Source organism: Corvus hawaiiensis, chromosome 4 (assembly GCF_020740725.1).
Source record: "Corvus hawaiiensis isolate bCorHaw1 chromosome 4, bCorHaw1.pri.cur, whole genome shotgun sequence".
Taxonomy (NCBI): Eukaryota; Metazoa; Chordata; class Aves; order Passeriformes; family Corvidae; genus Corvus; species Corvus hawaiiensis.
In genome coordinates, this window is record NC_063216.1 from 30659782 (window position 1) to 30682888 (window position 23107).

General features: G+C 45.6%; 2 protein-coding genes and 1 non-coding gene across 4 annotated transcripts; 1 reads left to right on the forward strand and 2 right to left on the reverse strand.

Moving 5' to 3' along the window:
- Nucleotides 1-287: 287 nt before the first annotated feature.
- On the reverse strand, nt 288-6713 carry RRP7A (ribosomal RNA processing 7 homolog A). Its single transcript, XM_048301753.1, has 7 exons — nt 3756-6713; nt 3298-3440; nt 2984-3109; nt 2584-2707; nt 1870-1967; nt 1263-1461; nt 288-770 (listed from the first exon to the last, which is right to left on the reverse strand). The coding sequence occupies exons 1-7, from the start codon at nt 3805-3807 to the stop codon at nt 685-687; spliced, it is 828 nt and encodes a 275-aa protein (XP_048157710.1). The 5' UTR covers nt 3808-6713; the 3' UTR covers nt 288-684.
- A 96-nt stretch (nt 6714-6809) lies between these two features.
- POLDIP3 (DNA polymerase delta interacting protein 3) lies at nt 6810-21023 on the reverse strand. Of its 2 annotated transcripts, none has more exons than XM_048301750.1 (9): nt 20880-21023; nt 17196-17583; nt 14742-14816; nt 12817-12912; nt 10162-10344; nt 9241-9318; nt 8554-8683; nt 7624-7690; nt 6810-7299 (listed from the first exon to the last, which is right to left on the reverse strand). In XM_048301750.1, exons 1-9 carry the CDS (start codon nt 20936-20938, stop codon nt 7125-7127), a joined length of 1251 nt encoding a protein of 416 aa, XP_048157707.1. In that variant the 5' UTR covers nt 20939-21023; the 3' UTR covers nt 6810-7124. The 2 variants fall into 2 exon arrangements, with proteins under 2 accessions (XP_048157707.1, XP_048157706.1); XM_048301749.1 differs by having other exon boundaries at nt 14742-14819.
- A 279-nt stretch (nt 21024-21302) lies between these two features.
- LOC125325608 lies at nt 21303-21451 on the forward strand. Its single transcript, XR_007203435.1, has one exon. It is a non-coding gene; the product is annotated as a U12 minor spliceosomal RNA (small nuclear RNA).
- Nucleotides 21452-23107: the final 1656 nt, after the last annotated feature.

A 23107-nucleotide genomic window follows, 5' to 3' on the forward strand; every position in this document is an offset into this window, starting at 1 on the left:
ATGCACAGCTGGATGACTGGGCACTGCAACACTTGGCTAAGAGGGAACTGCCACAAAGGGAATCACCAGACAGGGTAGGGCTCTGTACCAAACCACTGATCTTTCCTTGTGACAACAGGCCTGGGAACTTCGCAGTTAGGCTTTTCCTAGAGTCACTTCCCTCCTCTTTCCTTCAATAAAATGTGCAAATGAGCACCAGGTTACAAGCCATGATTTTTACCACCACCCCAGCACACAAGAAGCTGTTTCCCACAGGAGACCGGGGGGGAGAGAGAAGCATTCCCATGTTCTGAAAACAGTAGCAGCAGTTTATTTACAGTTCTTCAGCCATTCCCTGCCTCTGCAGAGGCTGTGCTAGGTCAATCCCAATTCTCACCAAGCTTTAGGAGGTGTGTCTTTGGGTGGCAGGGAGATACAGGTTGTCACAGGATGTGCCTCAGCCCCTTGACCTGAGCAGCCTGAAAACTGGTGCCACAGGGTCGAGTGACAGAAGAGCAGGAGGATACTGGTGCAAGTAAAGGGAACTCTCCTCCAGCAAGAGTTGCTGGCATCTCCCAATTCCAATCCAAGGGTAGAGGCAACCCAAATCTGCCTCAATTCCTTAAAATCCTTTGGCAAACAGAGTCAGTAGGTAGCTCTCCTACCCTCTCCAGCACAGGCACCTGAGGAACAGCTCAGCACAACCTAGTATGGCCGAAACTTGCGCTGGGCTCGCATCAGTGCGATCCTCTGCTTGTCCTCCTCAAATTTCTTCCTCAACTGGGCAATGTCTAAAACACGGAGAAAGAGAAAGAACAGGTCACACGGAAGCAGCAGATCTCCCTCTCCTGGGAGCTTCACTTCCACACACCAGGAGGGACTGAGTCTCAACAGCCACAAACACACGCTTCTCAGAGCGGGTCCTTTTACACCTGGGCTGAGTGCCAAGCTGGGGCTCCAGCCGTTCATGTCCGGCAGTGCTGCAGCTCCCTCTTGGGGAGGAATCTGGCTAGTTCCCCCCTTCAATTGCTGCCTTTGTGCAGACTGAATAAGCATCTCTTGGAAAATCACGACCTGCACACCCTCCCACAAAATATTCCAGCAGCCCTTGGTAGGACAAGTGGTAGTAAGAGCCCTTCCAAGAGCTGGCAAGGCCATTCAGACCCAGCCAGCCCTTTGCTGGCAGCTGGACATAAGCTCCACTGAAGGCAGAAGGATGCTCCTTGAGCCGCAGTGTGAGAGACAAGACAGGGGCAGGGGTAGGAGGAGATTTGCACACTCACGCTCTCTCTTGCTCTCACGATGCTGCCAGGCATAGAAATTGAGCAGCTCTTTTCGGGCCCTTTTCTGTTTCTCCTTCTCCAGCACCCGCAGGTTGGCGGCCTCTGTCCGGGGCAGGCCAGGCTTCCGGCCCTTCCGTGTCACCTTCACCCAGCCCTCCTCATCTGGAACACCCTCCTCCTTGGCTGCTTTGGCTTCTTCCTGTAAAGACAGGAGGGTGAGGCAGCCGAGTGCAGATGCACAGCCTGATGCACAGCTCCCCCACAGCCCTCCCTTAAACACAGGCAAAGTTACAGCTCCTGCTTCCACACAAGATTTAAAGGAAAGCATGGGATCAGGGCTGTAGGCATTCAACTCTCAGTCACAACATTGCATGCCAGCCAGGAAACAATTTATTTGTGGATATCTATTGTAAGCCCTGGGGGAAGGGTCAGGTGTTGCAGACCAAACCAAGGCCTGACCACCCATCAGCAACAAGGAGTAAAAAACCTCTGCCAAACAAAGGGACCCTCAACCCTTTCCACTATGGCTGGAGCACTGAGAAATCTCTCCTTTCCCTCTCCCCTAAGAAAACTGCTTAGCTGGGCTCCCTCCTTAGCCTGGCCTCACCTCTGCCACCTTTTTATCATAGTCTTGCATGTAGGCATCCACCTCAGCCTTCAGCTCCTTTGGATCCACGATGGAGGCCTCATAGCTGGCGATCCACTCTGAGACAGAGAGGGCACAAGTCAGCAGTAGCTGCTCTTAGAAGCAGGCTAGTGTGGTGCTTTTGGGCAGCTCTAGAGGGAATTCTAGAGTGGGGGAAGGACACATCGTTCCCATTTGTGTTCAGCTTCCCCCCTGCCACAGCTCAAACGGACTTGTGGCTGCAAGCACAACCAGTATGTGATGGGAAGAGTTCGCAACTTTCCCAGGCAGAAGTGGGCTAGCCTTAAGCCCAAGGGGCACAACATTCAGGGCTGTGTTTCTGTCAAGAGGTTTTATGTTAAGTGCTGTCATCTTGACAGACAACTGGTGCCTGTTGCATGAATCTAGTCTCCATTTTGAGGACAAGATGAAGACAGTAGCTCTGAATCTATGCAATACTGAAAAAGTGCCAGGAAAAAGCACTCTTCCAAGTGACCCCCTTTCTCCCATAGGGTCACTGGACCAAACTTCAACACCTGCTTCAATAACATTGCTACCCTGTGAATAATAAAAGCACAAAAAACACTGAACATCCCCCAGCTTAAAACAAAATGGGACGTGCAAGGTAGGATTCAGCAAATGAGTGTAGCTCTTCCCTGCCATTAGCCAGTAGAAAGATAGCTAGAGCTGACATACTGCTAATGCCGGTTTTCACAGGGTGGCTCTCTGTTGATATTAGTAAGGGACCTTCCTGTGATAGAGCCTTGGCTGCCTGGACACCTGCTGGTTTCCTGAACACCACGTATGCTACTTGAAATCCCTAAAAGAAAAAAGCACCCAGGTGAGTCAGGTATGTCGGGGAAATTGGTGATGGGGCAAGGAACTGCAGTACAAATAACTTAAAAAACTAAAATAAAAATCAAACCACAAGTGACAGCAGGATAAGAAACAAAAGACAGTGTAAACTTAAGTAAGTAATCGTGTCACCCAATGCCCCATATGGTTTCCTGTGCCTCATGTTCTGAAGAGAACCATTCAGTACTTGCCATCTTTTCCCACTAAAGCATCAGTATTCCTCTTCCCCATGAGCTTTTACCTTTACAGTTTTGTGGTCGAAGAATTTGGACGTCAGTTTATCTTTTTTCTCTCCTGGCCCTGGCTTGTCGCAGATGTCCACAGACTGCACATGCCCGCAGCGAGAGAACAGCCTAGACAGAGAGTCCTTGACACGGACAGTAAGAGAAAACACACGGTACAGCAAAGCAGGAGCGGTGCCTCCCACGCACAGCCTGCAGAGGTCTCCGGGCGGCTCCCCGGGCCCAGCCCGGCCCCCCGCCCGCAGCAGCCCAAGGCAGGCCGGCTCCCGGGCCCCCAAGGCACTGCCCTCGGCCCCGAGCCGCCCCCACTCACCGGGCCGCAGTATGGGGGCACGTTGAGGACGAAGAGCGTGCGGCGAGGCGGGTGCGCGGTGTCGGCCCCTTCCCGCACCTGGTGCTCCTTCACCAGCAGGCAGTGAGGCGAGCGCTGCCGCTCCGCGAACTTCACCGCCAGAGCTGCGAGGCACACACCAGTCTGAGACGCCGCTGCCGCCCTGTAGCCGCTCCCGGTGCCCCGCGCTGCCCCTCACCCGTGTACCCCGCCGGGCCCGCTCCCGGTGCCCCGCGCTGCCCCTCACCCGTGTACCCCGCCGGGCCCGCTCCCGGTGCCCCGCGCTGCCCCTCACCCGTGTACCCCGCCGGGCCCGCTCCCGGTGCCCCGCGCTGCCCCTCACCCGTGTACCCCGCCGGGCCCGCTCCCGGTGCCCCGCGCTGCCCCTCACCCGTGTACCCCCGCCGGGCCCGCTCCCGGTGCCCCGCGCTGCCCCTCACCCGTGTACCCCGGCGGCGCCGCTCCCGCCGCACGCGCCGTGGCGGCCGCCATCTTCTCTGCGCACGGTGGCGCGGGGGCCGCCGGGAGCTGTAGTTCCCCGGGAGCGGCGCGGCGCTGGTAATGGCGGCAGCGGGTGGACTCGCCGCAGCCCCGGGGTTGAATTTATGTTTTTGTAAAAGCAATGTAAAACTCAGGCACTGTCCTTAATCTGAGGGAAGCAAATAAATCTTAAAGATATGTAGAAACATTCAATGACAATTGTTTTTAAAGACTCTTGTTAATTAAAAAAACTCAAAAAAAAAAAAACCTTACAGAGGAAATTGTAATGGAAGACAGGACCATTCCAAAAATACTGAAGCAAGACTAATGTATGAAGTGACAGAATATGACGATATGGAGAGTTAACCCAACCAAATATCGCGTTAATGAACATTATCGGAAGGTACATGCAAAAGCCATGAAAATATACCAAACTTGCACATTGCGGCATCACTTCAGAAGTCCTCACATTTTTGAAATAAAAGAAATGAACCCAGAACAAACAAAAGAAACACCATTACAAATTACCTACCACCTGACCTGGCCAGCCATTTAATTTAATGTCTAAATTAATGCACATTAATTTAGAGCGCAGGCAATGAGTATTTCATATGCAAGTTCATAATTTCTACCAGTCCAGAAAAAAAAAACCCAACACAAAAATATAACTATGTTGCATGAGGATGAATGTAGACAGATGTGAGGTCAGAAGGTGGTAGGTACGAAACCGTGATTAGCATGACAATTGCAGGACGTCCAGGAGAAACTGGAGAGCCAAGGTGAACCACCCGAAAAGGACTGAGAATAAGAGTTACTCTTGTTTGAGTGCCCAACAGAAGCCATGCAATGGTGCATTAAAGAGCTGACCAAGAACAGAATACCAATGTACACCAAGACATTGCTGTAAGACAAGTCATGGAGTGGTGTTTGGACAACCACTTAATTCACTGATTTATAAAAAATAAGAATATACTGCCATAGATCACAGAGCAGTCAGTAGTTCTTCCAAGGAAGTATGTCAATTTCATCATAGAACTCCCAGATAACCTAAACATAACGCACAGTTTAACAGTAAGTTAAAATTTGGCTTTTCAATTGACATGAATCTATTAATTTAAAAAAATCCTTGAGGCTCCCCTTTCTTTCAGAAGAGGCAAGAGGTGCACTCACAATACGGCTTCACGTTTAAACGGCCTTTTGTCTAGCTGATAATGAAAGTATCCCTTTTCATCTAGAACAGGTACCCTGATTTCAAAGCTGTTTTTGTTATAAAATTACTTTTTAAACGACTAGCCTGTCAGTAACAAAGGCTGCTTTCTTTTTTCTGTGAAAAGAGAATTGGAATTAGATGGACACAAATGGCTCCAATTTAGCAAGAGTCAGCTGCTAATGTCTGTGATCCAGATTAAAAGGTGAACGAATAACAGTTCTCTCACCCATATGCTCCTCTTGCTCTTCATCACGTTACCAGTTTTGAAATTTCTATGCTCACCTAGAAAGCACAATTGACTCCATGTTGGAACACCACCACTTATCTCTAGTTGCTTCACAGCGTCTAAAAAGGCTTAGAATCCACTCTCTGTATAACAAATGTTTATTCAGAAACAGGTTAATACATTATCTTCTCCAATCCCTAATGTTTCCTCCCCCTACCCCCCCTTTTCTTTTTTTTTTTTTTATTAAAACACAGGTATTTGGTGGGCAATCTAAAAAAAGGAGAACAATAGCTGTCTTAGGTCCCCTCCCCTACCAACATCTGCTGTTCACTTGAAGCACCCTACCAAGTCATGGTGTCACCGGCCTTCAAACCAAAGAAAGTACTCCAGAAAAACCAGTCCTGCCAAGTCCTTATTATTTCTATGGCTAAAAGGGATACAGTGAAATAGAGGAATGGTCTGCACGAGCTAGATAGAGGAAAGAAGTCATACAGAACAAGAAAGCAAAAGAAACGTAGGGTTGTCCAAGAAACGGAATCTGGACTTCCAGGAGCTACTCAGCAGAGCTGAACAGAACGGATTAGGTTAGTCTCCCAGCTAGTAGGATCAAGTTCAAACCCCAACCAGATTTTGGAAATTGCTCTTAGCTTTCCTCTCAGAATACAATTTGAACAAATACAAATGAGTGGAGCTACTAGGACTTTGAACATCCAAGGTGCCAATGCTGTACAAACAATGGGAAGTACTGGAAGTGCCACCTAGTGGCCTGTCACACACACTCGCTGGCCCACACCACCCTCGCTGCCCTGCACGGGACTTGACACTCCTCTCCCCTATGCTAACTGCCCTCTGCTCCCAAACCTCTCCCTGAAGCCATACACTACAGCAATCATCCTCCAAATCCATGCATGCCAGCAGCATACCAACACAGCAGCCCAAAAAAGCATCTCTCAAAGAAATGAGACACAAGACTTTGTGTGTATTAGGATCTGAAAAGGGTCCCAGGTCCTTCCTTTTTATAGGAGACTGGGTGAGTTAGAAGGTAAGAAATTAATGTCTGTGCATCAGCAGGAGGAGGCAATATAGTCCAATGGAAGTCCAACAGCTGGGCTTCGTCTAGCTCTGAACGTGACTGGTTCTTAATTTTTCTGTCCAGAAAGAGGAGAGCAACTGAGCCTGACCCTCCCGAGCAAATATATTCATTGTACAAATGCCAGAACAACCCTCCAGCACTACCAGAGTTGAAACACCCCTGCCCATAGCACAGTGGCTGGTGCACTTGTGCGTACGGCCTTTCTGCCTGATGTCGCCGTCGGCACGCACAGCAGGCAGCTCGGCTTTTCCTGCTTCTTCTCAATGTCACAGCTGCTGAGCAGGAAAGTGTCCAACAGCCAGAAGGAAGAGGTATGCCAACAAATGGCAGACAAGTCCTTTCTGTACAGACCCCAACCTGACTTTGTACCCAGCGCAGCAACTTCAGAAACAATGTAGTGGTCTTGCCTGCGGACAATCAAGGGGATGCACCTTTTACTTAAAGGTCAGTCAGAAGAAAAGAGAAGGAGATCACCACTCCTTCCCTCAGAGTCTATGTGCACTTTTAATGGCCACTGGGGGCTTTGGAGTAAAGGATGGAGTTACATGGTATATGCTCGGTAATACATTACTGGCAGAAGGGGGAGGTTATTCTCTTGGGAAAAAAAAATCATGGAAGGAAACTCCAACTATGAAAACAGAAAGTACACACACAAGAGGAAACACTATTGTACAGTAAGGTAGCGATCATAGAAAACAAAAAATTTCAGGATAGGCAAATGCAAATAACATCTGCGCTCCTGCACTTTCCTCATCCCCCAACTTATATGAGTTTTCCAGTCCACTGCTTGCTCTCCCCTCTCAGAGTTTAATTTTGAATTCTGTGGGCTGCACAGAGGCAGAGACCCCTGAGGATTTGAAGAGTGCCTTCAAGATAGTTTCAGGGTCCACTTCAGCTGGGGGATTTGAGGAGGCGCTTGCACTTGGCCGGCGTGGTTCCCCTTCCTTCTTCACTGAAGGGGTATCACTCAATCGGCTGGAGGATTAAAAAAAAAAAAAAAAAAAGGCAGCATTTAACCTCTCTTTACTCTCTTCATGATAAATAAATTCTAACACTGTCTGCATTTACTGTTATGAGTGTTGCCCCCTCACCAATATTAGAAATAAAGGTTTTAATTATGCTTTTCTCACAAGAAAACATCCTCATCTCAGATTATTTTTGAGCCTCAGGGCTGAGAACACTATGTAGTCAAGCTACAATGCACTCCACTCAACATACTGTGCCACAGAAGGGGAGAGAAAGAAAATTCATGGGACAACAATTCTCAAAATAGAACCTTCCCCACTGAAGGACACTTACAGCAATATAGGCTGGTCTGAGGTGATGACATTCCCATTCATATGAAGATTGCATTTCATTGGTTGACCTAAATAAAAACAAAATACAAAATTCATTCTATCAGAATTGGGGTAAGGCGAGATCCTTGAAACATCACACAACAGTGCAAGCAGTAAGAGTTCAACATGCTGGGGAAACATGAGGAAGAACAGCTGATAAATCTTCTGTTGCAAAATCAGAGCAACAGAAGAGCCACTGAAACATTCAGTACAGTATAAAGGATCACACTAATTAATAAGTTACACAGAAGTATGAAGCCCTTAGCAGCGACACAAGAGGATCTCCCATTCTTAGCTGTCTGCTCCTCATCTAACATCCATAAAGCATCCCTCAATCTACAGAAAGAAAAAGCACCTATTTCCAGCTAAAAATTAACAGTTCAACATTAATTTCAGTTTAACATGGTTAAAAAATAAAATTGCATTATTCAAAGTTTATGGAGAATCTGATACTCTTTTACAAGTCCAATTCAAAATGTCTCTGAGTACACCCTGAAACTATTGCAAATGCTAGTTTTACTTGTACTTTGCAAGCAGCCCTGTAAGCAGGTAAAGCCTTCCTAAGGACTATCCAGCTCTTGGTGCCATACTAGAAACAAAAGAAATTTCATTTGGAAGTTAGACCAGGAGACTCATCAGGACCCTGCCTCCAGCTCTGAACCTTCTTTTTCTAGGAAAACGTGGGTGGGGTTTTTTATTGCATTTAAATGAACTGTGCATATATTCAGCTAGTTACACAGCAGTTACTACCTTACTTAGCTCTTGAACTGACTTTCTGGTATTTCTCTCTTGCTAGCATATTAACACCTAAGATGCTTTTAAACCTTCCACTCAGGTGGAAAAGTCATTGTTGATTTATTTATCGTAAATGCTACTCTGGCATCAAACTTACCATCTAAGCATCTGTTGTTGTATTTCTTATAGGCTGTGATAGCATCTTCTTTCTTCACAAATACTACCTCAGCCACTCCAGGGTGCACCAGCCGGGCTCGCTTCAGAGCTCCACACACACAGAATAACTCCTGAGGGCAGAGAGTCAGTCATGACCATGGTCACATCAAAGGCTCTGCATGAGAAGGCTTTACTTGCTTCACCACACCACCCATCCTGCTTATTAAATACCTGACAGGATCTGGACACTTGTCTTACTGTGTTTGCTGTAAGTTCCTGGCACTAGTAATAGAGACTACACAAGCACAGAAGTTCAGGGCCAGTACCCAGTAGTGTTTTTCACACAGGAAGACCAGATTATTTCTCAGCCCAGCGAGAATGGAAGCCCCTAGATGATTTGGATGGGGGCGTAAGTTTGGGCAGAAGCATCATTTGGCATGAACTATTCTTCTGTGATATCAGGTATCTCAAAATACTCTCTGAGATTTTGTCCCATTTTCTTAACAACTTAAAAAAAAATCTAAACAAACCCCGAACAATCAAGAACCCTCAAAGGTTTTGCAAGGACAGTAAACCCACATCACACCCTTCTTGCTGCATTCTCCATAGATCAAGTGATTTATCAAAAGAGGTAGGATAAGGAAAGGAAATGTCATACATGCACAGTTTGGCAGTAAGCAACACTCACAACAATATCTTCCTCTGTGACTCGAGGATGCAGATTATTTACGGTCATCTTTGTGCCTTCCAAAGGACTGAACGCCAGCTGCCAACACAAACAAATGCATCACATGAAAAAGGTCAGAAATACAGCCCACAATACAGCACAGCAGAGAAAGTAATAAAAAGTCACTAAGGGTATGTTTGTACACACACACAAAGGAGAGAGCTACAGCTAGTAATGAGAAGTATCAATGTTTACTAAAGCCCAGCTCATCTGATGGCAAAAAGAAGCTCCTTTTCCATGCTAGTTTCTCTCTGAAGTAACTTTTCACTCTTATCCCAAGAATAACACTAACTTAATCTGCATACACAGTACTCTGGTCATGCCCACAGTTTTAATAGTCTGTCTCTGCTGTACTCTACACCAGCCAGCAAACCCCAAAATACAGCTCCAGCCTCTCAAGAGCATGCTGAACTCAACACACCTAGGAACACCTGCTGGGTTACTTGCACCCACCATCAGGCAGTTTGGCAAAGCAATTCCAGGCAGGCTGTCTACAAATTGTCTGGAGATCTCATGTGTACAGCCAAGAAGTTGTATTTGGAAGAACTCTTTTTTCTCCTTGCTAGCTGGAATGGACATACAACATATCAAATAGTGTTAAAACACTACTCCTAGGGACATGAAAGCTACCAAGGAGTGTCCAAACAAAAACTGCCACCTCCCTGTAATATGGATTCCTCCAGGACCATGTTTAGAAAGGATGTTTAGACAGGTTTCAAATTCTTGGGACATGGACTGCAGTTACCAGAATAACCTTCATGATGTCCCAGAAGTAATGGTGAAAGGCAGGCAGAAATGAGCTGCTTACATGTCTGATGAACAGCAAGTTTCAGACGTTTCAGAGACTTCTATAAAGAGCATTTTCCCCTTCCCTGAGCTCACCTCAACAGGTGCTGGCTCTTTTGGAGGCTCTTCCTTTGTCACTAAGGTCCGGGACATGTTTGTCAAGGCCTTTGTCCGCATAGCAGTGGGAGGTGCAGGTGGAGCTGTGTATGTATCGTTCTGGACCACTTTAGTCAGGGGAACAGTCTTGGACAAAGAGAATTTATTGCTGCTCAGACCAGTCTACAGGAAGAAAAAAGAAAGTATCTCAGAGCTGCGGCCTACAAAAAGCTGTCACTCTTCTTCAAGCATCACCACCAGAGTATTACTAGTATGCAGTAAGAACTGCATGTCCATCCCACTGTCAAAAACCACTACAGTGCTGGAGACTTTCAAAAGGCTCTGAAAAAAAAAAAAAAAAAATCAGCAAAAGCTTCTGGGCATAAATATAAGAAGGTATGTTTATCCAGAAACAGCACTTCCCCCATGCCTTGGGGTGACTTTATGATGTGTATCCCCTATTGCCGCTCCATGCTCAGAAATTAATTTTGTGCCTTTCTGTGCCTTTAAACTGAGCCCGGGAGGGGGGAGAGGAAAAAAACCCGAGCAAACTCTTCAAAGCAGTTTGTTCAAGGACACAGAGATACACCGCCTCTGCTTCTAACAGCAGCAGCAAGGGGGGGAGGAAGAATCCTGCTTGCTTTCCAGCCAGGTTTTTGGCTTCTTTTTCTCCAGAGAGAGACAGAGAGTTGAACTTTGTTTTCCTGGGACTTTGGTTTTTTTCCCTTCTTCTTTTTCTGGACTGTTTCAACATCAGAACACCTCGGGAGAGTTCTCCACCGAGGCCCTGGAGGTGGGCCCAGGACCCAGCTCTGAGGAGGAGGAGAAGAGAGACCATCTACAAAAGGACTCTGAAATTTTCCCAGGTTTCTCTCCACAGCGAGAGGTTTTATTAATTAGCATTATTATCCTTTTCCTGTGTGTTTGTTAAATAAATAGTTTTTATCTCTTTCACTTTCCTTTGAGGAAAATTTATTTTTTCCCGAACCTGGTGGGGGAGGGCTGGTTGTAACCTGCCTTCTATCAGAGGATATTTTCCTCCAAATTTGTCCAAACTGGCACACCCCATAAGCACTTTTTGGTTTCATACTTTTCTTAAATGAACTTTAACAATGTGATCTGAATTTGAAAAGCTCCTTTCATCCGAAGATTTTCAAGTACTTTACAAAGTGCTCACAAAGATTGCTCATTAACAGTAAGACTGAGAAGCCCCAGTACAAAGAGCAGTAATTCCTCAGAATCACCAAGCTAGGGCAAAGACACAGAACCTAACCTTTGTAGTTGGAAATACCTGAGTTTAAAGCCAGACTAAAACTTGTGCTTGGAAGCTGCTGTGAACACTGGAAAGAACAAATTTACTCCTGAAAAAACCCTCAAAAAACCCTCATAAGATTATTTGAGAATCACAAATAGCCAGAAGCTCTATTCTGAATGCCCACATGAGGAAATAAATTCCTGGGGTAATCACTGTACTACAGTGCCTGTGTGACAGTAAAACCACCATGAATCTGCTTTTCCAAAACCAGAGAATAACTTAGTACAAACCTATGGCCAACTCCCATGTCTGAAACAGGGCTAACTTCAAAGACACATTAGTTTGGCTAAAGGCCTTATCCAGCTAAGCACTGAATATTCAAGAATGATGACTGCACAACCCCCCTTGGGTGCCTGTGCCAGATGCTGATCAATACCATGAGAATTTCACCAGCTAGAATTTCTTTTGCTGCAGTAAATTTATTGATTTGTCTTCTCCATGGTCACTCCTGAGAAGGAGCTGGGTTTTACCTTTTCCATGACCAGGCAGTGAGAGTGGACAGATCTCACTACAGCCTTCTCAGCCTTGAGACACTGCTCTCTCACCCTCTCCTCACACATAATACGCTGCAACCCTCTGACCACTTTGTGGTACCGGTTCCAGTCACGTCTTTCTTGTGCCACAGAGCCCCAAGACAGGCACAGAATTCCAGATGCATTCTCAAAATATCCAACAGGAATAATTATCTTCCTTGATTTCCCAGCTATGATTTCACTACATCTACAGTTGGCCTTTGTTGCTGGAAGGATGCACTACTCACTCATTCTTAGCAGATCACACAGCAGGACCCCCAGGCTCTTTCCTACAAAGCTGCTTTCTAGCCAGTCAGTTCTCAGTTTAAGCTGCAGAGCATCACCCCATGCCAAAAGCAGGACCTTACATTTGTCTGTACTGAAATTCCATCTTCTCCAGAGCAACAGTCCTGCCCAGCAAGATGCCTACTAAGATTTTTGCACAGCAAGAGATTTCCTGCTTTGATGCCCAGTCTCCAGAAGCAGCAGAAAGCTTCCCTTGCTGGTTTACTAAAACAGTAACAAGACAGGTTAAGTGCACTTCCTCAACAAGAAGAGTCAAGAGCCAGATGCAACAACCTGCCAGCAGGGCAGAAAGCACACATTCTGGCTGCTAAGGGCCCATAAAACCAGTTACCCTAAAAGAACTCTGTTCCAAAAATAACAGTAGAAGCATTGGCAAAAAGGAAGGGTGGGGTGAAGAGCAAATATTTGAGGAGAAAACATAACTTACAGACTTTAAAAGAACATAAGCCCTGTAAAGACACAGCCTGTGTGTTCATGCAATGTGAGCACGGCATGGTGGGGACTGTTGAAATAATCTCTTACCGAGTTGTGCAGGAAACTGTTTGTGGTGGTGATTTTCATCTGTTTGCTAGGAAGGGGAGAGACGCTTTCATCATCATCTTCTGTGTCATACAGACCCTGAAGTGAAGAGGTAATAGCTTACACACACATAGATTTCATTAAGACATTTCAAAAATAGGTAGTTTTCTCCTGCCTTCACCATCTTCAGCTAATGAACACAATTACACTGGATTTTAGCTTCAGGTATACAAGTCCATGTCAAAACACAGTATAAAAACTATCACACTTCCTTTCCAAAAACACCACAGTAAAACTGTTTCCCTAGATATACTGAAATCACATACAGATTCCTCTACTCCTAGACCGCGCTAGGACTGCTGAAGCTACATTAACGCAATAAAGCCTCAGTGTCTTACATTTTAGCACCCTCCTACCTTTACAGTTGAAGCCCGTGCATGTAATTTTGAAATTAGTTTGGGGGTGTGTGGTGGGTTTTTGTTGTTGTTGTTTTTTGGTTGTTGTTTTAATTAAACAAATCCCTGTTGACTACACCTAAAGTGAACATTCCTTTTGAATAGCCTGCTTTTCTTAGCATAGAACATATCCATCTGGCTCTAGAAAAGGCTGCACTAAGAGCTTTACTGAACGAATAATTAATTTTCCAGTTCAACTTAACACTCATATCCCTGCCTTAGAATACTGAGGTGAACTCCCACACAAGTATTTTTTTCATTGACTCTAAATAATGTTAAGGAAAAGTCTAGACACATATGGCAGTGCCCAGAACATAAGAAATCACAACTGCAAACAGCTTCCCATTAATTCACTAAAAAAGTAAAGAAAAATGGAGGGATTAGCAATGAGAGCTTGCAAAATCAGTGGGTTGTCAATAGTCAGCAAGATTCTGGTTTACAAACAGGGAAGTTGTTCCAGTCACAGAAATGCTATGAAGGAAAAAAACCCACCAAAATGGATAGAGAACAGAGGAGAATTGTGCAGAAAATAAAAGAGCTGGGAAAAACACTAGGCATCAGGACAGTGGACTTGAGTTTGAGACAAAATGAATGGATTCCACGTTTACAGGGATGACGTCAGAATAATGAAGACACTTCCTTAAACAACAGCATCTGGGATAAGTGAGGGTAGCAGGCCAGCATAACAGTAACATACACAAGCAGCTGAAGTTACTATAATCACAGTCCGCTGACATGATATTGTGAATGTCAGTTTTCCAGCATTTCATGCAATACTTTATGTGTACACACACAAAATAACGTAAGTAATAAAACCATGCAATTCCTCTCTGAAAGCACCCAAGGTAGTAAGGTGGCTGAACGGCTGGGGGCTGTGACAAAGGCCTTTAAAACTGATCCCATAAAGACGATACTCTAGGGTCTTTCTCAAAATCTGCTTGGTAAGGGCTATGGGAACTTTGTAAGTACATCTGAATACTAGTTAACATCATTCACTATCAGGTTTCCAGCAGTGGCCCACAGCTGGGATTTCACAGGAAGGTTATACCCGCTCCCACCTCACTGTAGCACATTTGACCATGTACAATCACATCCACTCTCTGAAGAGGCTGGCAGCATGGTGAATCAAAACAACCAACAACTTGATTTGATGTGGTGTCACTAAGAAATTTATAGAAAAACATCAGAGCTAGAGGTCAGCCTCTAGGGAAAAAAATACCATTAGCACACACAGATAAAACTGGGAATATCTACTTCTCATTCAGATAATGCATAAGGAATCAAGATAAATTATACTAAATGAAAACCTCAGCTACCACGAAACTATCTTAACCATGCAAGACATGAAAGTTAAGCTGATGGAGAACTTTCAGATACTTTTCTAACCCTACTTAAGAGTTTTCTTTGTACCTGCCAACATTTATGGACACATCTTCCCTGCCAAAAGTAAAAGAGTACAGAGCAGGTACACACCTGTTTATGTGTATGGTTGTTCACCACATTGATCCTCATTCCTGCTGGATGAGAGTGTCCAGGAACTGGAGCTTTCTGCTACAGTTAGAGATAAAGAACCAAAGCATTATGCACTACAGTCCATCAGGTCCTCTTTTCAGAAGATCAAAGCTTTAGTTGAATACCCTGAGATCACTTAAATGAAACTCACCTTCCTGCTTTGAAATATATTACCACAATATGCTCTTAGGTAACACCTATATTTTCTGTGATATGTTCAATATGAGATAGCGTCACTTAAATTAAAATCTAAGACCACACGAAGAAATGGATTCAAAATTCTTAGGGTTTAGTCTAGGATTATTGGGAAGGGATGTTAACTTCAGTCCTGTCAGGACTGACTAGATCTACACTTCTGCCAATGCAAAATGGGGTTAAGTCAGAAAGTGTCTCTTCTTTCATGCTACAGGTAACTAAACATAACTAAACTAAACATCTCCATCAAACAGAAATAGTATATACTAACCCTTAGCACTAGAGCTGGAATAAGCTGTAGTGGAATAAAATGATGCACAGGGTAGTGGAGCTGCCCCTTCTGCAGCCCATTATATCATGAAACAGGGAAACCACAACAGAAGGAGGTAGCGAATGTAGCTGTACTAATCAATAACTGAAATCATGCAACAACACCCTTAAAAATGCCCTTTTGTTTTTTGAAAAAGCAGAGCTGTTCATTAAAGAATGGATCTCTTCTTACAAAAAAGCACAGGCAGTAAAATCTTCACCTTTGCATTTTCTCTAGACTGCAACTTACACCATAGCACCTCATGTTTCAATTTGCTAATCAATTCAGAAACAAGGATACCCATCCTACAGAACAGCAGCAGACCTACGGTAATTTTTTGGTTTCAAAGATTTTTCCTTGCTTTATGAGAAACAAGACCTCAGGACAGCACATTCAGAGCTGTGTGCTGTACCTTGGATCACGACACACTAGTCTGACTCCACTTCTGCATTTGGGAAGATAGGAGGGTCATGGGCAATTTGGAATTTCAGTACAAATATTTTGAAAAATGTTTAGATAATTGCTCATGTGCAAGGTTCTGTCTACAGTCTGAATCACCACTATACCCTATATATAAATAGGTATGTTTCCTTGCACTATGTTGTCTAATAAACTGAAAATACTATTGGTAAAACCAAGTCACAAAAAAACTCCAAAACATCAGGTCAGAACAAACAGCTACTGCACCAAGTCTCTGGAAACTACTTTAATGCCTAAAAACTTTGTAGAAAATGTTCAATTCCTCACAGCTGATGCTGGTGATTTGGCTTAGAAGGACAGCAAGAGTACTAATCACCCTCCTAATTAATGACTGCTAAACAGACTGCTCGACTGCTCTGTGATTAGCCCTTCTTACTGCCTCAAGAGTCCTTTCTCTTTCTTACATCAGCCTGGCAGTAAACCTGCAGAGTAGTGGGAAACTTCCTAGGCTGATCTGCAGAAGAAACATGCTTGATGTCCTTGAGCAAAACCCACAGCTGAACAGAAAGCAGACTCATCTAGGCTTTCAAACTGATGACAACAGAGATTTCTGGGTATGTGTAAGCACACAGCTGATTTTTGGGAGGAGAAAAATGGAAAAGATAGGCTGGGAACTTCAGTTACATGCTTGTAGAGGTAAGGAGCAAAACCACTCAAGCAACAATCCCAACAATCTGGAAACTTCTCTTCTGACTCTACCCATTGTACCTAACAGACACACAGTTCAACAGCAGTTGTTTGTCAGAGAAGCTGGTTAAGAATCGAGTTACTGTGAATATAGCAAAGTGAAATCAGAAAACTGGCCCAGGAAATCAGCAGGTCAGGGTGATCAACTGATTACAATACAATTGAAATAAATCTTGAGCCTCAGCAGGAACGCTTCACGAGATCAGGCAACTCCCTGGAAACCAGGGCATTCCTGAAAACCAGACAAGTATAAAAGGGGAAAATTGTAGAAGGGTTCATTGAATTTTAAATTTTCTTAAAAACAAATACAGCTGCATATTCTAAACTCTTATCCCACCACTAGGATAAACCAGTTACCTATACAGGACAATCCACCGCATCAGACTTTCAAACAGGGGCAGTATTAAGAATGACAAAAAACCCTGCATCATTTTGTTTGCATTCAGGTAGGAAGGAGACTACTTAACCATTCAAGACATCTCCTTTAATGCTGACAGGAGCGCTGCCTTAGTCTTTTTGGGCCTAAAATTAAAATGAAAATTTAAATGAAAGGTGTGATTCTACAAAAAGTCTCAAGCAGCTGCAAGGACACACAAAAGGATCAGAATCCTACCCCACAGGCTGGAAAGAACTGTATCATTGTCGCTTCTACTGTTAATGATATGAACATATTCATGTATTATCGTGTCTACTGAACTGCTGTAGAGTAACAAAGGGGCTCAGAGGTGACTCGCTTCACCTACTTGGATAGTTTTGGTGATTTTCATGGCTGGATTTACTGTCCCCATAGCTGGGCTGATAGCAGCGGGAGTGCTCCTTTTTAAGCTGATCTTCTCTCTGGCATCCACCACTTTGGTTGCCTTTTCAGCAACAACACTTTGCTGCTTACGGGAATTCAACATCTCTCGAGCATCCTGCACCTTCCCTTTGATTTTGAACCGAGCGTCCTTTTGAACCAGTTTTTCACGGGCATCTTTAACCCCCAGCTTGAGTCGGGCATCAGTGAGTCCTATCTTCTGTCGGGCATCAAATGTCCGCTGGAAGCTCACAGCTGGTGATGATCTATTTAGAAGATTTTGCTGGATCCCAATGCGAGATCTTACACCCCCAAACACTGGCCTTGGGTTAATTCTGGAGAAAAACAAAGAAAATGAAAAAGAAAAAGGTTTCAGGCATTATAAGATGTGATTCAGTGTCAATAAAAGTATTTGTGTTGCTGCAAACAAAAGTTCACTATTACTGCACAGAAATCAACTCTGGTTGGATGTCTTAAATACAACAGTAGAGCTCCTAAGATGTTTTATGCTGGATTTTAGTTCCTACATAAACAGCTAAGGAACTGGTTTCCAAAATCCATCCTTAAGCCCACATTTACAAAGTAAAGGGTCTGACTTCAGCTGTGCTAAGTACATACTATATTTAAACAAAATTCAACAACTCGGGTTCTTTGGGGAAACCTGTGAAGACAAAGAGGAACAGGAACAGACCTTCTAGCTTTAGGACTGAACAGGTCTCCTAAAGCATCTTTTGTAATACAATAACACATCCTGATACAAAGGAAACATGGAATTACACGATTTCAAGAATTCTGGGCAGCAAGTTCAGATTTGTGGGTGCACAGCAACTTGAATTTTAGGATGTACAAGCACCAGTAACAATCTCAGTTCAAAGCCACCAGTTTCAAGGTTGATTAGCTTCCAGCAAGAACAGTCGTAAGTCAAATTACTTTCTAACATGACTGCCTCTTCTTTAATCTGCTAAAAGAACTACTGCACTCGGCGACCTTTACTTTTTAAGCACATCATTATTGCAATACTGAGCATAGAAAGACAACAGCCCACAAGAACTACAGCATTTGTACTTGTAGACAAGTATTCCTAAAAGTAGCTCAATATGGGGTGAAAACTAGAACTACCTTCTTATTACAGGTCTGATACACTTTTTTCAAAATCTGCCCTAAGAACAAAACCAGTTTATCTAATTTTTTAACAGAGTTCCTCTGATGAGTATTTTTAAAGTTTTTTCCTATTGGGTTTCTTTGTATTTTAAAAAAAGGACAAAGTAGTAAGAGAAATTTTAAAGTACTGAAAAAATATTCTTGCTGTTGACTTATTAAAAGTTAAAATAGAGGGCTACAGTGTTTATCTGCTTTCAGAAATGTGTTGTCCAGTACTATAAAGCCTAAAAGTAGATACCTGGAATTTGTTGTAATTCTCAAAAGGTTAGTATCCTAAAATCAAATGATGATGCTATTTCAATTTTTAATACATCTTTATATCAGTATTTCCTGATCTAACTCCACAACCTTCACATTATTTACAGTCATGTATTTTCAGTGGAGAAATCTTTAAAAAAAAACCGAATTAACCAACCAACCAACTAAACAAGTGATGAAACCTCTGCTTCTGTCTCTTTTATTCTTGTGTCCAGATGTCTGGAAAGCTGGGACTGGAATCCCATTTTATTACCTAAGAGTCCTACAGCTCTCTTACAGCCAAAGCAAACCAGCTAGAAGAAAGAGGAGCATTATTAAGACCATCTACAAAAATATACCCCGAATAATACAGAAGAGTAACAGTACCCATAAAGCAACAGATACAGAGCAAGCCTTTCCTTGCAATTTTAAAAGTATTTATTTAGCCATGTTGAAAGCATTCAGCTAGAGTGCTGCTGGATGAGTAGCTCATGAGACAGGTCAAAGTAAAACAAGAGATGTATGTATCAACATTTAAACCAGAATTAGTTAAGACTGTTGATGACAAAACCCAATGAAATAGGTTAAGAAACTGTACTGAGTATTACACCATTTCTGAAGAGTTGTGTTTACCCTAATAAGCAACTGTCTTCCCCAGATAATTGCTTACCCTACAAGAGCATTAACTGCTTAGGTGTTTGTGCCACAGCACCTGAAATAAAAGCGGATCTCAAATATCTAATTCACTTTCCAAGATTCCAAGCTCTGGCTTGACTATTTTATGGATTAGTACATTTTATAGGCAAATATTTTTCTTTTATTTCATTTAGACTACTGAAAAGCATGAATGCAATGATTTAAGTTTATTCAGTTTATCCAGCCTTCACAAAGCCAAGTTTGCTACCTCAGAAATTTATAAAGTGAGCTAAACATGACATACAAGAGGAGTGCGGGGCACAACAATTCTTACAGTACAGCAGAGAGATTACTGTTCAGCAAAAAAAAGCAGGAAAGATTTTTGGAACAAATGAGAGTTAAGGAGGGATTTGAAAAAGGATAAACGAGGTACTTGGAGCATAGTAAGCAGCCTAAGACTGTTCCAAATATGCAGGATAACATGAATGAAAGCGCAAAGCCAAGGCCTTGTCTAGACTAGGATTTAAATATGTTTGAATGTTTTGGTAGTATATGTTAGCAGTTAACTTTCAGAATATTACTCTAGACATGTAACTGTCTATACATTCAGAGTTAAAAACTAAGACCAATAAATAAAAAAAAAAAAAAAAAAAAAAACCAGCAACCAAAAAAAAACCCAACAAAGCAAGACCATATTGAGCTAACAGAGATGGGGGACAAGGTCTTCAGAAGCATTAAGAGACCATGACAAAAGGGAAGATGAAAAGCTTCAGAAGCAGCATCCAGGTAAGAACTGCCAACTGTGGCAGTAAATAGCCCAGCCTACACTGGAGACATCTACCATGCAAAGAAATAACCTGACCTTGTAGCTCTGATCTGCAACATGCTCCACGTCGTCTCAAGCACTTCAAACAATCTGTCGGAGCACCACTAACTACGCCAGAGGGACAACAGCTTCCGAGGCCGGGCAGCGATGCGGCCGAAGCTCGGCAGCCTCGCCCGCGCGGGTGCCCGGCAGCCCCGGTCGGTTACGGCTCCCCGAGCACCACGAGCCCTCCCCCGGCTCTCCCACAATGCACCGAGCCGCTCGGGGGAGCGCGGGGTACCGGGCACCGCAGGGCACTGCCCGGATTAACACCTGCAGCCCGGATACCGAGCGGGGCTCAGGGGCGCCGACCCCGCTATGAGGAGCAGCGCTGGGTTAATATCGGCGCGGACAAGTACGAGGCAGCGGGGACAGCGCAAGTCAGAGAACTCAGCGAGACAAGGGACGGTGCCAGGAATCCCTAAAAGAACGAGACGGGATGTGCCGATGCGTGTTCCTGCCCCACCGGGGCAGCGCCAGGCACAAGGGCCGACATGGGGGGCCGACCCCCGCCCCGGCCCTGAGTGACGGCCGCCGCCGCCAATCGCATCGCGGCGCGGCTTCGCAGGCCCGCGGCCCAGCCAATGGGAACGCGAGGGCGGGAGCAGGGCCGGGCCGCGCTGAGGTAGCTGCGGCCCCCAGCCCCCGGAGCGGAGCCACCCGAAGGGAGACACGAAGGACGGCCGGGGGCCGCCGGGCCCGAGGCGCTGCGTCGCCCTCCCAGTCGCTCACCTTCCCTTCACCGTCACACCGCGTTTCCGTATGAGCTCGTCCAGAGACAGGTCCGCCATCTTGTCGCGGCCCCAACGATGAGACGCAGCGAGCGAATCCCGGAGGTGCCACCGTAGGACTTCCGCTCCTCGCCCCGCCCCCAGAAGTATGGCGGGCCCCGCCCCGGCTCCGCCCCGATGCGACGGGGCGCCCCACAACCCCCCGCGGTCCCCGGGCCCCTCATTTGCATACGGCGCGGCACGGCGCGGTTCTGTTCGCCCCGCGGCAGCGGTCTCGCGGCGCGGAAGGGGAGAAGGGCCGTGCGGAGTGGTGAGAACAGTGGCAGCGGCTTGAGGCGGCGTCAGGTGGGGGTGACGAACTGCTCGCCCTAACCTATAGAGCTGCTGCGGAGCGGTGTACCCGCGGCGTGGGCTATGATTCGCCATGCCTTAAACTTATGAGTAAGGAAAATAACGACCCGGGGTGACGCCCGGGTCCTCACTCCGAATGTGAGAGGAATTTTTGCGCGGGTACAGGTCGCCCCTAGGTGCCCCGCTTACTTCGCGGGATGCCCGGGTGTTGTGATCTGCCCGATCCTCCGTGCCGCGCGTCCCAAGGACAGAACTGCTGGGGCTGGCGTGTGTGGCGCTGCTTCCGGGGGTGTGGGCAGGCGGGAGGGTGCCGGTGCCCCGCGTTGGCGCATCACAGCCAGGAGCTGCGATCGCTCTAAAGACCAGCAATATTTCAGCTTGTGTTTCTCTCTCTGTTATGTCCTCTGAGGTGCCCTTAGGATCTTCACGAGGCTTAGAAATAAATCACCAAACCCCACCTAATAAATATTTCATGTATCTGCAGGAAGCGATTCCTTTACTACGCTCCTGAGGGAGCAATTACACTGTCGAAAATCAAACTAAGAGTGAAAGGCAAATGGTGCCTTGTGCAGCTTGGGCGGCGGTGAGCTCCCAGGGCCCTGCCCTGTTGTGACCTGCACGACTGTGGCTCTGGGTCTCACCGCGGGCCCTGGGACTGTGGGGCCTCCCTGTAAACGCCCTTTTGCCGCACACCACACCCTCGGGGCCCTGCAGCATGGGGAAACACTTCTCCAAAATACAGTTTTGCTTCCTCCTGCAGCTGTGTCACGAGGTTCACTTGCGATCCCTTCGCACCCTCGCTGTTCCCTTCCTGCTGTCTCCAAAGCATGGCATCCTGAGCTGCAGTAACCCTGAGGCATTGCCGTGCATGCTGCAGCACCCATCGCGTTGCTGTGGAGCTGGCAGCCCAAGCACACTCCATGTGAGATCCACGGGAAAGCCCCTGGACTTCAACAGTGCGGGAGCTGCCAGGGAGGGCTGGGGACAAACGCAGAGGAGACCCGTGCAGCTGAGGTGGCTGCTCACAGCCTCAGGCTCCCACAGCACTGATTTCTTCATGGTTCCTTCTCTGAGCTGTGGATGAGAAGTCAAATATTTCCTCTCGGAGGGACCCGGGCCTCTGCTTCCCTCTTTGTGGCCGGGAGGGGGGGGAAAGGTGTAAGCAGCAGCAAAGATATCTCCCTGAGTGTAGGGGTCCCTACAAAGGGCTCCTTGTCCCAGTGTGTTGGAAAACTTTCCTTAAGCGTGTCTCCTCCATCTGCTGAGTCCCCACAACATGGAAGTCAAAACAGAGGAGACCATTTCCCCATCTTGCACCAATTTCCTGTTAAAATATTAATTAGGAAATTATGCAAAGGACATCAGGACATCATATTAGCCTTGGGATGGTATGTGGCACAGCATCTGATTAAAAATATTGCATCACCCTCAAACACCAAGAACTGGGAAAAGAGGATGTGTTGGATCAGGGCCCAGATGTTGTCCTTTGCACCAGATTTGAGAGTCTGGCAACAGGGGGATTTCACACAGACACTTTGCACAGTGGCCATCAGTGGATCTTTGTTGCTAATGGATGAAGTACCTGGTTTGTAGTGAGAGGTTAAAAATCCTCTGATTTTAGCGGTTTGTTCACTGTGTCAAGAGTACTGCACCCTAGGTGCACTTTTTGCAGGGAGGGGGAAATTGTTGCTCCTTCAAGATCAGCTGAGCACGTAATAGGGAGAAGGTGTTTTAGCAGTGTCTCAGAGCCCAGGTCTGCTGGATTCTGCTGGGTGCTGTACAGATATTGGGAAAATCTTTTAACAAGCAGCGCTTAGTCTCGTGAATTCCTTTAATAGACATGTATGTATTAGTTACGAAGATACACAATAGTGTTCT

Bases quoted from the DNA above. Each gene is read 5' to 3' on its own strand.
- RRP7A (XM_048301753.1), bottom strand. From the start codon at position 3,807: ATGGCGGCCGCCACGGCGCGTGCGGCGGGAGCGGCGCCGCCGGGGTAC. The intron at 3,110-3,297 runs GTGAGTGGGGGC...GTCCGTGTCAAG, and splicing joins TGCCCCCATACTGCGGCCCG to GACTCTCTGTCTAGGCTGTT. The intron at 1,968-2,583 runs GTATGTCAGCTC...TCTCTGTCTCAG, and splicing joins TGTGAAAACCGGCATTAGCA to AGTGGATCGCCAGCTATGAG.
- POLDIP3 (XM_048301749.1), bottom strand. From the start codon at position 20,938: ATGGCGGACCTGTCTCTGGACGAGCTCATACGGAAACGCGGTGTGACG. The intron at 12,913-14,741 runs GTGTGTACCTGC...TCTTCACTTCAG, and splicing joins ACAACCATACACATAAACAG to GGTCTGTATGACACAGAAGA. The intron at 9,319-10,161 runs GTGAGCTCAGGG...TTGTGTTGGCAG, and splicing joins AAGAGCCAGCACCTGTTGAG to CTGGCGTTCAGTCCTTTGGA.